The following is a 14,718-nucleotide window of genomic DNA, read 5'->3' as shown; positions in this document are numbered from 1 at the left end:
CAGTTTAAACTAGATTTTCTAAGATAATGGGGTAGGATCAACACTAAGTTTTAGGACCTATATAAGCTTAGATTCTAAAAACATTATGGTTTTAAACAAATCAATGCTTTTCCTCACTCTTTACATAACACTGAGAAATTTCAAATATAAATTGTAGAAACCAGTATATGAAATCTTAAGAAAAATCTTACTAAAAATAATTATGAAAATGCTTTAGAAATTTAAGATGTAAAATACAATTGACTTTAAATTAAAAAAAGGAAAAAACCACCAAAACCCAAAAAACCTCACCCACATTTTACAGGGTTATTCTCTAAAAACCCTCAGCACTGGATTTTATTCTCTGTCAATCTTTTGGTTGCATTTTTTGCATCATCTAGTGGCCACCTTGAGGCATTTCAAAGAAGCCCTGCTACCATTTTTGAACCCCAATATTTTTCCCTCTTTTGAGATACCAATATAGTTATAGTATCAAGTTTCTCTGGACGCGCAGGCTCAGCCGCCATGGCTCACGGGCCTAGCCGCTCTGCGGCATGTGGGATCTTTTTGGACCGGGGCACGAACCCGTGTCCCCTGCATCGGCAGGCGGACTCTCAACCACTGGGCCACCAGGGAAGCCCTCATAAAATTTTTTTAAAGGCTCACAAAATTCCATTTCCTAGTGGAGATAAGGTATCTTTTTAATAGGAAGAAATGAATAGATTTGCCATAAATTATTACTATACATTAGGCATTTCCATATCAGATTTTAAAAATTAAATATAACACTGGGAGAAACTGTGACTTAAGCTGTAGAGTCATCTTTAGACTCTAAAAGTAGTTAAAATTACTTTGCAAGTAAAGCTCAGGGTTACCGTGTCAACTAAACTTCTTGTAATTGATAAGCCCTTCCACTGTACCTTTGATTTGAGTAGCAAATACTTTTAAAAATGGGGACCCAATGACTTATGGTCAGAGGGCTAAGAACTCAAGAAGACAATGGGGACCCCAATGACTTATGGCCAGAATGCTAAAGACTCAAGAAGACTTAATTTTTACTACCAGATGATGATCCACAAAAAGAAGTTATAATGGTCTCTTTTCATCGACCCATTTGTATCTAATAGCGGGTTTCCAAAAATAACTGATCTTTTAGTCTTAATGAATCTCCTAACTTTTATGCAGTTGAGCCACACTTATATACCGGATTTAACAGAAAAGTCCCAAAGTTCTTGCCCTTTACTTTTATTGAGAAGGTTGAGTGAATGTAATACGGCGCCGCCTCCTTTGGAAAGCCTTTAAATTCCATCTGTTTGGTTCTAGCATATGAGGACCATTGTAGACAAATAACACCGTCATCTTTTCATTATAAGGAAGATTTTGCAGGAGCTGTAAGTGTTAAAACAAACTGTCATATAATGCTTTCCGTTAAGAAGCACAACTTTCCAACCTTACATGTGTATAGTCAAATATATTATTTTATTTGTAATTTGAATGAAACTCTTAAGTTCTCAATTCAATATACACCCTGCCCGACTGTGATCCTCATTTGAATTAGCGCATCTGAAGCGTGGCCTAAGGAATCATCAACATGCCTTGGGAGCCCTCTATATTCATAGGCCAAATGGGATCATACAGCTTCTTAGGTTGACCCTGGAAAAGTGTGTCCTCCAGAATTTTCCTAGGATACTTTCACTCTTATCCACAAAACACTTCTCAAGCAACTTCTATGGTAAGGCACTGTGATAGACTGGTAGCCTGAAAAGTGTATATATAACAGGGAGGTTTGGTTTATAGGCCAACATGTTTGATAAACAATAGGGAATTAACAGATCTAGCTACTCCACAGGGTATCTGCTGGAAAAAGAAGACAGATTATACTAGTCAATAAAAAATTGAATTTAAGACAGGATTTCCAATGAAATTCTTCATTGAACACTTTAGTTTAAAAAAAACTGATTACATTAATAAATACATCTTTGATTACTGTACATCAGTTTTATAATTGACCCACAAAAGAAAATTTCCCACTGTAATGGTCCTAGCTTATGGAAAATTCTCTGTGAAGATAATTCTTTTTTTTTTTTTTTCCCAAAGTTAATATATGAAGATCATGGGGTACTTAGGACTGCCTCTGGGCCAAGTCAGTGGCAGTGGTGAATTAAAAAAGGGCAGAGCACACCACCAAAACAGACCTTTCTGGAGAAATGAGAAGGACCAGTGTTCTAGGGTTTATATTCTCCTGTCATTTTTTAGTGCTAAAAGAGAAACTTCTTTAGAGGAAGAATAAGTGCCAAAAGCATGGAGGAAATCTCAGTTCTAGAACATAATACTATGCCTCCTACGTTTCTTCCTCTGATAACAAGGTTTCTGATTAAGTATGTCACTGGAACTTGTCCCCTTTAATAATATAAATATTACTATAATCTTTTTAGTTCTATTTTGGGAGTGTTCCTGCTCATATTTACATACTGGGCCAAAATATGCTACATGTTTTAGCCACGAGGGACTTCTGAGTATGAGTATTTTTAGGTTACTTATCACCTACCTTTGGTGTAATAAAGAAATACTGAGATGTGTTTTCTTTACAAGCAGTATTTACAACCATTTCAAACACTCTCCGTTCATTGATTGGGTCCATTCCCTAAACAATGACAATAATGATTAGATTTAAATCTATTACAAGATACAGTGAAACCCAATAAAAGAATAAGCTGGGCCTCCCTGGTGGCGCAAGTGGTTGGGAGTCCGCCTGCCGATGCAGGGGATACGGGTTCGTGCCCCGGTCTGGGAGGATCCCATATGCCGCGGAGCGGCTGGGCCCTTGAGCCATGGCCGCTGAGCCTGCGCGTCCAGAGCCTGCGCGTCCGGAGCCTGTGCTCCGCGACGGGGGAGGCCACAGCACTGAGAGGCCCGCATACCGCAAAAAAAAAAAAAAAAAAAAAAAAAAAAAAAAGAATAAGCTATACCTGATTGATTTCATCAACTACTCTGAATGGACATCTATTAAGCTCCTGAAGTGCCATCAAGTATAACATGGTAGAAACACTTCTTTCACCTCCACTTTGATGATGAGGAGTTAATTCATGTAGTTGAGTGCTACTGCGAAATTTGACTCTAATTCGAATTCCATATTTATCATAGTCTTCCTATAAAACATTTAAAAAGTTGATGAAAGGTGAGAGTTTTCTCTGGTAATTTCATACAATTTTTTGAAAATAGACTGAATCAATTATAAGAGTAAAGAACTTAAAACCTCATGATATTAGTTTTATCTAAATAGATCCTTGGAGACCTCTAGAGCTTGCAGGGAGTAAGTGGTTCTAATATTTTACTGTTTCAGTTTATTTATAAAATACGGTTTTAAACCATTCTGCTTTACAGAATGGTTCTGAGAATTAAATAAGATAAACCCTAGAAGTGCTTGGCACAGTGTCTGGTACACAGAAAGTATATTATAAATTATATTTGTTATAACACATCCCTTCCTTCTAACAAGCCCACACTATGTAGATGACAATTCTCATGGCAGGTCTAATATCTTACTAAAACTTAAAGTGAAATGTTTGCTATCCTTATGTCTCACACTAAGCAGATAAAGGAGTCATGGGGCAAAGTTCCTAAGGGGAAATAAAGGTGCCACCTTGCTTTATAAGGGAAAAATTTCAACATTTACAAAATTCGAACCCTAAAATAAGCTTAATGTACCTACCATCAACTAGTCTCAACTATGATCAATACATGACCAATCGTGTTTCATCTATAACTCCACCCACTCCTCTTTCCCAATTATTTTGAAGCACATCCCAGTTCATCTCTTTACACATTTAAAAAAAAATGTATTTTTTTGATGTGGACCATTTTTGAAGTCTTTATTGAGTCTGTTACAATATTGCTTCTATTCTATGTTTTGGCTTTTTGGCTGAGAGGCATGTGGGATCTTAGCTCCCCGACCAGGGATTGAACCCACACCCCCTTATACTGTAAGGCAAAGTCTTAACCACTGGACTGCCAGGGAAGTCCCTCTTTACACATTTCTTAATGGAAATCTTATTTTACCCACAACTGCAATGCATGAATGTAGCTCAAGAAATTAGTACCAAATTTCTAAATATTTTCTTGTGAACTCAAATTTTTGATCAAAAGGAAACCACTGATACTATACTATATTTCAGTTATGTTTACCAATTTGTTTATGACTCTTCAAACTTGAGTAGTAGATTCAAAAAGCAATGCATTTGCTTACCACACCTGAACTGGATATGAAAAGACTTTGTAAGGTATTAGTCACTAATCTCAAATGTCACCAAAAAAAAAAAAAAAAGTGAGCCTGATGGAATCCCATATATGGTCTTTTCCTTCCTTTGGACAATTCTTTTGTAAGCAAAATTTTCACAGATATAACTTTAGAGTAAATAAACAATTAACATGTACCTTTAGCATATAATTAAAATTACTTGCCAGGAAACATTTCAAATGCAATTTTACCTCATTTTCTGTATGGAGATCAATTTCACCAGCACACTGCATGGAACTAAAAAAATTGCTAAATTTTTCATTAATTTTTTCTACCAGCTCTTTTAAAGGATTCAGCCACCTTTCCTTTACCTGCAAGTAAAGGCAATATAAAAACACAATTTAAAAAGAAGTGTCATTGCGTTGATACAAAACTTTATATAAAACAAATTTAATATCAATATCAATCTGATCATGAGAACATACGCTTCTAAGAAAAAATGCAATGTATCATTTCATTTTGCATTATCCTACATTCCCATATCATTAATGGTAAGCACATGAGAAAAAGAAAACGGTTGAATAATTACCTGTGAAATGTTTTCCCTATATTTATCCAGTTCAACTTTCTTTATCTTTAGTTCCTCAGTTAATTGCTCTATTTCTTCTTCTCTTTTTGTGTACTCCTCAACAACCTGGCAGAAAAAAATCTTTAAGATTAATCTACCAAAGGATAAAATTATAGAAAAATTTGCATCAATTAAAACATTAACTGAAAATGCCACTTTTGTTGCATTGTTTGTATGCAGTTAATTTATGTTCTTGTAACATACTGAAAATGCCATCTTTTATCCTTGAAAAAATAGACATTGCAGTATTTCAGGTTAGCCCAAGTATTCTTTTTATAAAGAAAAGGCACAGAACACTGTGTTCCTTAGGAAGAATCTATTTAAAATTCTAATAGATTCAGAATCTGGCATTTAAAAGCACATTGTTCCTGCTGTCTAGCTTATTATTACCAAGAGCTCCAGTACAGAGTGGGAGGCAAGTACTGGAGGGAAGTGTGTGTGTGTGTGTGTGTGCGCGTGCGTGCGCATGCGTTTCTGTTTGGGGGAGGGTGTGGTGACGGTGGTGGCTGCAGTGGGCATTAGGGAAAGAGGCATACGGTAGGACTCAGTCCTGTGAAGCAAGAAGCTCTTGATCTTTCTTCAGTTAATAAAGCATCAATTTCATCCAAGGTGTTTGGAAGATCTTGGAAAGCCTGAAGAAGAAAAATATTGTCCATTATTATAGATAGTACAGTGAAAACAGTTCAAATAGTTAAAAGAAAAATATTCTGCTGAGTAAGTGAGTATCTACTATGCATTGAACAGCATGCTAGCACACAATAAGGAATCAAAGGAATTATAAACATGGCTTTTTGCTTTCAAAAAGCTTATACTTTAAAAGAAAACAAAATGGGGCCTCCCTGGTGGCGCAAGTGGTTGGGAGTCCGCCTGCCGATGCAGGGGATACGGGTTCGTGCCCCGGTCTGGGAGGATCCCATGTGCCGCGGAGCGGCTGGGCCCGTGGGCCATGGCCGCTGAGCCTGCGCGTCCGGAGCCTGCGCGTCCGGAGCCTGTGCTCCGCAATGGGGGAGGCCACGACAGTGAGAGGCCCGCATACCGCAAAAAAAAAAAAAAAAAAAAAAAAAGAAAACAAAATGTATATACTTAATAACACGGGCTAACACCTTAGGCAGTGTATTGATGCTGAGTATTAAAATAAGCAGTACATATCATATGGGTTATGGGATTGAAAGAAAGGAAGTATCAGTTCATGCTACAGGAGCTACAAGAGAGTAAGAGAATTCAGGCCTAGATTCCATCTCTGGGCCTTAAAGCAAATGGCTAGGGAAAAGTAAGGCGGGGGGGAGACAGGAGCTTGGAAAAAAGAATGAGCACTGCATACCATGGGGGGTGAGGAGTTGTGTCCATTTGGAATGGTGGGTACTTGCTGAATTGGTAGAATGGGTCCAGAATATGTGGGGCATTGAAAGAGAGCAAGAAGTTAGAACTTTATTACTGTACTTGTGAAGAACTATAAAAGCATCCTAAGAATCCAATTACTTTGACAGTAGAATTTCACCACAGTACTATCTTCTGAGACCATGCCACAGAGACAAATTAGAAGAGCTACTTTATTGTGGGGCGAGGCAAAGCAGTACATTGTTTTTTCACCACAACCTGCAAAAGTTTATGTACTACAATGTACAAAATGAATATTGAAACCTTGAAAAAGATCCTAACACACTGCGTTAATCTAATATCTTAACCTTTTTTTCCCTAACCTTTTGGAAAGCAGTTCAACTTCTATAGGCCTTCAGATATTTGTTAAGTATATTTTGCTGAATCTGACCTGTCCATTGAGATTTGAACTCATGTGCCAAACACTTGGTATCTTCATTTGACTCTTTAAAAGACAAATTTAAGATGGTGAAACACAAATCTTCAACTTCCTCACCTTCCCCACCAATTTGAGCAAACTGATTTGTCCTTCAATCTTTTCCATCTCAGTAAATGAACAAATTTAGGGGTTCTCTCTTACCCTTCAACTCAAATCCATTAGCAGGTCCTGCTGGTTCTGTCATTAAAAGATACCTGAAGTCTGTAAACTGCTCTGTCTCTAATGCTTCCACCCTAATCCATGCCATGAAAATCTCTTGCCTGGTCCAAAGCAATAATCTTCTAAATGGTCTTTGTGCTTCCATTCTGGTATCCCTACTTTATTTTCCATATACCAGTTGGAGTGCTCTTTTACAAACTGAAGTTGTCCTACCTCTATAACTCTTCTGTTTAAAATTCTCCAGTGGATTCCATCTCAAAATAGAGCCCAAATTCCTTCTATGGTCTATAAGGCCCTACAGGATCTGGCTTCTGCCCTCCTTTCTGCTTGGATTATAAATTGTAGCCCCACTGAAACAGGCCAAGTATACTTCTGCCTCAGGAGCTTTGTGTGAGCTGTTTCCTCTGCCTGGAATGCTTTTCCCTCGAACCTTCACTTCGCTGATTTCTTCTCTTCATTCAAGACTCATCTAAGACAGTATCTTCTCAAAGGAGCCTTCCCTGACACGCTAGCCCCTTACCTTGTTTTCTTCTTCTTCTTAGTACCTCTTGCTATCCCCGACATAATCTGTTTGCTTTTTGATTTGTCTTCCCCACCCTCCAGACTAGAATATAAATTTCAAGAGAGAAGAAAGTATGTGTGTTTTGTTCAGTGCATGTGATATATAGAAGGTAATCAATACATTTTTAATGAACACATGAACTATGTTCTAATCTTGTTTCTTTCAAAAACAGTACCATGTATCAAGGATAGAATCATGCTACTTTCTGAAAGAAAAAATTAGTACAGATATTGTATTAATATTTACTTATTTTATAACACAATGTATTCTGGAGAAGTTTTATTTTTAGAAACAATAGCCCCTCAATTGTCTTACAAATATCTACTAAATTCCTACTACGTATCCAAACAGATCCATTCTCCCTAGTTTCTGGGTCTGATAACATAAAGCACAATCTTTGAGGATATGAAAATTATAATCCAAATAAGTTTTATTTCCAGTTCTATTTATATCTTTAGCAGACATTTCATTATCTACTGAAATAGATAACATTTGAAATTAAAAATTAAAAACCACATAAATACCAGATATTTAAAATTTTATTTCCAATTTTACTTTGACATTATTCTGAGAGAATAAGTATGTAGGCAAGGTATTATTCCTACCTGTCAGATAAAGCTTTGGGTCACAGGGCTACCTAATTAATGGTGGAACTTGGAAGAAAGGGCAGCATCTTCTCATTTTACTAACTGAATGATATGTCAGAATATAAAATATGCATAATGTAAAGAAAGAAAGGCTCTTTTTTTCCTTTCCTTAGCAACAGATGTCAGCCATAAAGATTCAGCTCCCACTCAAACGTAAATAAACACCCTAATTTCCAGGAAAACATTTTCATTTTGCCTTCGTTTGTCTAAATATCACCTCTCTTTACTGTTCCTTATATATCAATTACTGGTACTATGTCTCCATGAAAAGCTATAACCCATCTCCTGACCCTACCTCTTAAAAGGGTGCTTGGGGAAAAAAGCTTTTTACTGGAAGAATGAATGTTATGGCATTAATAATTCTGCAAAATAATACCCATGTTTTAATAACTTAAATATGAAGCAGTAAGACTGACTGGTGTCCAAGTCTGAGTATAGTGAAGAAAACTTGTTGAGCAAAATTACTTTACATACATACTCAGTTTAAAACTGGTGGCAGGGGGGTGGGGGGATCTCATATTTTATGGCACATTGTGTTTTTCATGGCCCAGTACAATGCCTAACACACTTTAAGTTGAAAATAACTGTCTTAAATATGTTAGCTTGTAGCGTTATATACTTTTTATACTTACTGTCTGATATTCTTGAGAAATGGTCTGCTCTGCACCCAGGTTACATACTTGCCTGGCTCTCTTCATAAGTTCCCTGCATTTCTGCAATAATCTCTGTCTACTTTCATCCAACTCGATGAAATGTTGCTAATACAAGAAAAAGAAATATTTTGAAAATTTGTATGTTACTGTTAAATCAGAGGGCTCTTTTATTAAACCACCACATTATATCAAATATATTATTGAATTCTGATTGTGATAAGCAAATCATTGGAAAACATATCTCAAACCATGACTGATTTTATTGTAAAGGTTAAATTTGAACTTAAACTTCCAAATATATCAGGACGTTAATAATATGGCATTTCTTGAATCTGTAAGAGCTCTGAAATTTAAATTTAACTGCCTTTTTCTGAAAGTTTAATTTAGCTATGTATAATTATACTCTAATAAAATTTGATATATACAGTATGTAGGCTTCATATCCAAATACTCAGCGTTCAAATGTAAGCAGAACCTTTAAATAATGTTTGATAGTTTTCCAAGCACCTTTCATGTAGCTAATCATTTATTCATGGACCCATTCGTTCCTTCACCAAATAATTACTGAGAACCTATCAAATGTCAGTATTTTATTATGCACTGAGCATAGAAAGGTGAATAAGAAGAAAGATACACAGTCATTAATTACCATACAAGAAACAGCTACTATTTACGGAAAGCTTATGTGCTAGGTGCTTCACACACATTCCCTTATTTCTCACAGCACTGTACAGTATTATTATCCCCATTTTGCACATTAAAAAAGAAAGAGGAATTATGCAAAGAGAGTATGTGTGTGGTGTGGGCAAGGGATGGAGGAAGGTCAGAGCGGCCACAGAAGCTATGACAAGTGAACGATCTTAAAGGACAAATAAGAAATTACTAAGAGGGAGCAGCAGAAGGCATTCCCAGGACAGGTGATTTAAAACGTACAGGCCACGGAAGCCTCCAGGGCCTGCTTATTTAGGGAACAAGAAATTCAACGTGGCTGGAGAAGAGGTAAGCATGTAAAAGATGAGAGTGGCAAGGTGGGTAAGAGCCAGGTGGCAAAAGTTTCATGTGTAACAAGAAGGGCATCGTGGAGGACATGGAAGCAACCTAAGTGTCCATCGACAGATGAATGGATAAAGAAGATGTGGCACATATATACAATGGAATATTACTCAGCCATAAATAGAAACGAAACTGAGTTACTTGTAGTGAGGTGGATGGACCCAGAGTCTGTCATACAGAGTGAAGTAATAAGTCAGAAAGAGGAAAACAAATACCGTATGTTAACACATATATATAGAATCTAAAAAAAAAAAAAAAGGTCATGAAGAACCTAGGGGCAGGACAGGAATAAAGACACAGATGTAGAGAATGGACGTGAGGACACGGGGAGGGGGAAGGGTAAGCTGGGACAAAGTGAGAGAGTGGCATGGACATATATACACTACCAAATGTAAAATAGATAGCTAGTGGGAAGCAGCCGCATAGCACAGGGAGATCAGCTTGGTGGTTTGTGACCACCTAGAGGGGTGGGATAGGGCGGGTGGGAGGGAGGGAGACGCAAGAGGGAAGAGATATGGGGATATATGTATAGCTGATCCACTTTGTTATAAAGGAGAAGCTAACACACCATTGTAAAGCAATTATACTCCAATGAAGATGTTAAAAAGAAAAAGAAAAAAAACAAAGGGCATCATGGGATGCCTTCTGTGTGCCAACCATGGTTATCACCCCCATCCTATACAGTAATTAATATAATCTTCATTACCATCTTAAAGAAATGTATTATCTCCTTTTTTATATGTGGTTCAGAGATATTAAGATGGAAATAGCAAATGATTAGGTTCCTGAAAAAGAAAACAGGTCTTAGCTTGCTCTTTTCATCAAACTTTGGTCTGTACAAAAAGTACCAGCGCAGGAGTGAGATAGAGGGAAGATTTGTTAAACAGTATTGATGTCCCAGCCACAAGCCAAGAGGGAAGATTTGTTAAACAGTATTGACGTCCCAGCCACAAGCCAGATCTATTCAATTAAGACCTCTGGGGCCAAGGCCTGGACATTTGTATTATTAATAATGTCCTGAGGTAATTTTTTTTTTTTTTTCTGTACGCGGGCCTCTCACTGTTGTGGCTTCTCCCGTTGTGGAGCACAGGCTCCGGACGTGCAGGCTCAGCGGCCATGGCTCACGGGCCCAGCTGCTCCGCAGCACGTGGGATCTTCCCGGACTGGGGCACGAACCCGTGTCCCCTGCATCGGCAGGTGGACTCTCAACCACTGCGCCACCAGGGAAGCCCCTGAGGTAATTTTTATGCACACAAGTTTGACAGCAAAGAAAGTAAACTAAGACAAAAGTTAGTAAAAGTATATATATATACTGGACTGATCTGAAAATGCAAGCAAGCCTTTATACTGATCAGTTAGTATGATATAAAGTTTCCTTGAATGGATTCCTTGGCCCCTACATAGCAAGAGAAATAAAAGAAAATTAAAGACTCCCAGTCACCCTTACTCTGCTCTCTAGAGCCTATTATACTCAGGCAAATGCAAAACATGGGACAGCTAGACAGAACTAAACACTCCTCTAAAGTCTTCTCTTCCTGCTTCCTATTCCTCTGGATCTTGCTAAAATGAAGTATTAGAACATTATGGGAAAGAAATATTCCCAAGCTGAAAATCTGGGGCTCTGGGCTTAGGACAAAAGCTCATTCAATAGTTTCCTTCTGTCTGGTGGCATATGTCTAATAAAATCTTCATCAGAGGGCTTCCCTCGTGGTGCAGTGGTTAAGAATATGCCTGCCAATGCAGGGGACACGGGTTCGAGCCCTGGTCCGGCAAGATCCTACATTCCGCAGAGCAACTAAGCCCGAGCGCCACATCTACTGAGACTGCGCTCTAGAGCTCGTGAGCCACAACTACTGAAGCCCTTGTGCCTAGAGCCCATGCTTCACAACAAGAGAAGCCACCGCAGTGAGAAGCCCGCGCACCACAACGAAGAGTAGCCCCTGCTTGCCGCAATGAGAGAAAAGCCTGCACGCAGCAATGAAGACCCAATGCAACCAAAAAAAAAAAAGACAATGTTGTTTCTATACATACATGTTTGTGACACTATTCACATAGCACCTGTTCTTCCCCCACCCCATAATTCTTACTGAGTTTTTCTGTGGGGGTGGGGTGGAGAAAGAGTCCAATTATATAAGATAACACTGTAAATTCAGGCTAGTGAAAAGGGCTTATTTACATTTCTTCATAGAATCTAGCCTTTAACAGTTAAAAGGCCACAGAAACAGTTCATCTGTGTAAAACATAAGGGGAGAAAATGGCAAACTTACAAAATGTCCCCCACCAACATTTCAGAAAAGATTACTCTGTAGGTACATACCCTGAAAGAAATGAATAAGTATTATCTTTTCTCTGAAAGTCTTTTGATAAAGTTCAATTGTTATGAAAGTTGTACAGAAATACCTTGACACTAAACAAGAAAAACCTTCTCTAAGAGGGCCCTCTAGTGGAAAAAATCAGATTGTTCCCAGAATTTCTTACTAAATATATGTTGCACATAAAACTTAACACAGTAAATATTCTACTTATTAAAATAAGAGTGAAACAAAATGAAAGCCATTTTGGTGTGAAAGGAATTAAACTAAGTTCTAGGTAGCATAAACTTTTACTTAAAAACTGGTTGTAGATTAAAACATTTCTTCCTCAATTTTCCTTTCATATAAAGAATCAAACTTCATTCATTCATCAAACATTGGAATGTTAACCGTAAGTTTTCGTTCATATTGGACTGCATATGTATTTTAGAAATATGAAAAGTATTTAATCTTTTTTTTAAGCAGCTTAAAATTTTAACGTCGAATTTGAAGTTTAGAAAACAGTGGTCTTCACTGACGTTTTAATATACAAGCTTACAAATTCTATTTCAATCAATCTAATAGTAAACAGTGAAGCAGTGACAATAATACTATTTACTTGGGAAAGGATTTTTTCCCGCCAAATATATATATCTCATTTAAATTGGGGGAAAAAAGTCTTCTGAAGTTGTTTTTTGTGGGAGAGTAGTAAGCAGGCAGGCAGAGGAAAGAACATTAGATGAAAGCACAGAATTTCTAAATTTAGTATTAGGATAAATAAATTTAACAACTTCCAATTCTTGTAATATTAATCCTGATGTAAATCTATACTTCTTAAGGAAATTTGGGCTTCATGCTAGGCACACACTAAGCATCATGATGTATATTATTAAATTTACTATCACAAATATCCCTGCAAGTTAGGTACCATAATACCTATGGCTGAAGACAAGAGGCTTGGAGTGGTTAGGAACGCTGCCCAAAGTAAAACCAAGTAACATGTACATCCATCTGTCCACTCCATATTTGGATTCAGTCAGCTTATTAACTTGTCATAAAAATATTCCAGAAGGTAATGACATACCTCTGGAGATGTTTTATGGGTCTGGAACCCTTTTTCCCCTATTTGCCTTCCAATAATTAGAGGAAGTTTCAAACTCAGTGGTGGTTAGTTATCCCTAAGTTCCTTCACGAATACAATCCCTACTGAATTTTTGTGTCAGTCTTCTTTTGTGAACTTGTTTTCATGATCAGGGTAAAAGACAAACCCTGAAGTGGCAGTAATGGTTCCTTAGTACAACCTGCAGTGTGTCCAAAGGAGGAGGGGAGGGAGGGAAGGAAAGAAGGAAATGATTTCTTTTTGTTTCAAATGCAGTAGGACAGGAAGAATAGGTAAGAGCAAATATGGGTAAGTGACAGCAAACATGAGAAGGAAAAAGACCAAATGAAAGAGAAAATGAACTATCAAACACTCTTTTCTGTATCTTTTACTCATCATTCTTGACTGTTTAAAATGTGTGGTTGGTGACTATGATCAGTCAGTAACAAAACTTATCAAAACATAGTGTAAGAAATAAAAGAACCTTACAAAAGGGTTGGTAAGACAATTATGAATAAAAAGCATTTAATAACTTTCAGATCAACATGTAACAAAGGGAAACCATGCTGCAAAATACTGTCGAGGAAATACAAAATAAAGCCAGGGGTAGTACCAAGTAAGATTAGTATGGAAAAACCTGACAAGATGTGTGTGTGAGTATGGTTAAGAGGCTGAGAACTGAGTGGGTATTATTTCCAGGTAACAAAATCTAGAGTGACACGCAGCTAATCAGATTATTTCTCTAGACAGTATAATGTGGCCATCTGTAAAAAATTAGTGACTCAAAGACTGAAAACAAAACCTCCTCACAAGAACTTCCTTACTCTCCAGAGTAGTCAGCTCAACTCAAAATATTACTATTTCTGCTACTACTAACAAAATGGATGAGTCACAGTTTGCACCTAATCTTAGTACATCTATGTGAACTAAGGCTGCTGAAGAGTATCTCTAACCATGTCAACAGCGGCTGAAGTCTGGGAGCAGGCTTACTCCAAAGTTAACATGATTTTGTGATACTTCTGTAACATGACACCCATAATTTTCTTAAGTTCTCATTGACACTTAATTCAAAAACAAAACTTCAGGCAGCAGGATCAAATACTGTCTCGTGTGACCGGACGGAAAGCTCCATATATCTGCATAAGGGGTCAATTCCTTCTTGAAATCTCTTCTATAACACTATACTCAACAACCAGGTTCACAGGCTCAATCAACGAAGAAACTTCGGCATGGGCTCTATCATTATTTACCAAGAGAACACATGGTCTGCAGATGACTTCCCTTATGCTCCCACGAAGTAAACACTGATGAGCTCTCTGTTGGAAACTTGTTCCACATCCAGCACCCACCCTCACACCCCCCACCCAAGTTTCTTTGCCAGATCTCTTCTACATATTCAGAGTGACTACTGCTACACCCGCTGCCTTCTTGTCTTCGTCCACCCCTTTTCTTTGGGTGGGGTAGGGAGAGGGAAGGAACTTTCCCCTCTTCCAACCCTCCGGTTTTTGCTCAAACTGAACCAACCCTAGGATATGGAACCTGACCTTCAGCTCCTTTTGGCTAGGTGTGTTTGTGCTGGCGTACTTTAAGATGC

General features: G+C 37.7%; 1 protein-coding gene across 2 annotated transcripts in view; it reads right to left on the bottom strand.

The window, feature by feature from the left end:
* SMC5 (structural maintenance of chromosomes 5) overlaps nucleotides 1-14,718 on the bottom strand; it is a 102,473-nt gene that overhangs the window by 1,277 nt on the left and 86,478 nt on the right. For both annotated transcript variants that reach the window (XM_060102285.1, XM_060102286.1), the window contains exons 18-25: nucleotides 8,661-8,786; nucleotides 6,166-6,210; nucleotides 5,381-5,476; nucleotides 4,806-4,910; nucleotides 4,468-4,587; nucleotides 2,949-3,128; nucleotides 2,528-2,623; nucleotides 1-1,368 (exon numbers count right to left, since the gene is read on the bottom strand). The exon at nucleotides 1-1,368 is cut by the window's left edge and continues 1,277 nt beyond it. In XM_060102285.1, coding sequence (XP_059958268.1) covers nucleotides 1,225-1,368; nucleotides 2,528-2,623; nucleotides 2,949-3,128; nucleotides 4,468-4,587; nucleotides 4,806-4,910; nucleotides 5,381-5,476; nucleotides 6,166-6,210; nucleotides 8,661-8,786 — 912 coding nt within the window. In that variant the 3' untranslated portion in view covers nucleotides 1-1,224. The remainder of the gene's footprint in view (nucleotides 1,369-2,527; nucleotides 2,624-2,948; nucleotides 3,129-4,467; nucleotides 4,588-4,805; nucleotides 4,911-5,380; nucleotides 5,477-6,165; nucleotides 6,211-8,660; nucleotides 8,787-14,718) is intronic.

The sequence above is a fragment of the Mesoplodon densirostris genome, chromosome 6, assembly GCF_025265405.1.
Source record: "Mesoplodon densirostris isolate mMesDen1 chromosome 6, mMesDen1 primary haplotype, whole genome shotgun sequence".
NCBI classification, from domain to species: Eukaryota; Metazoa; Chordata; class Mammalia; order Artiodactyla; family Ziphiidae; genus Mesoplodon; species Mesoplodon densirostris.
Note: the sequence above shows the minus strand (reverse complement) of the source record. Positions and strands in the feature narration are given on the sequence as shown.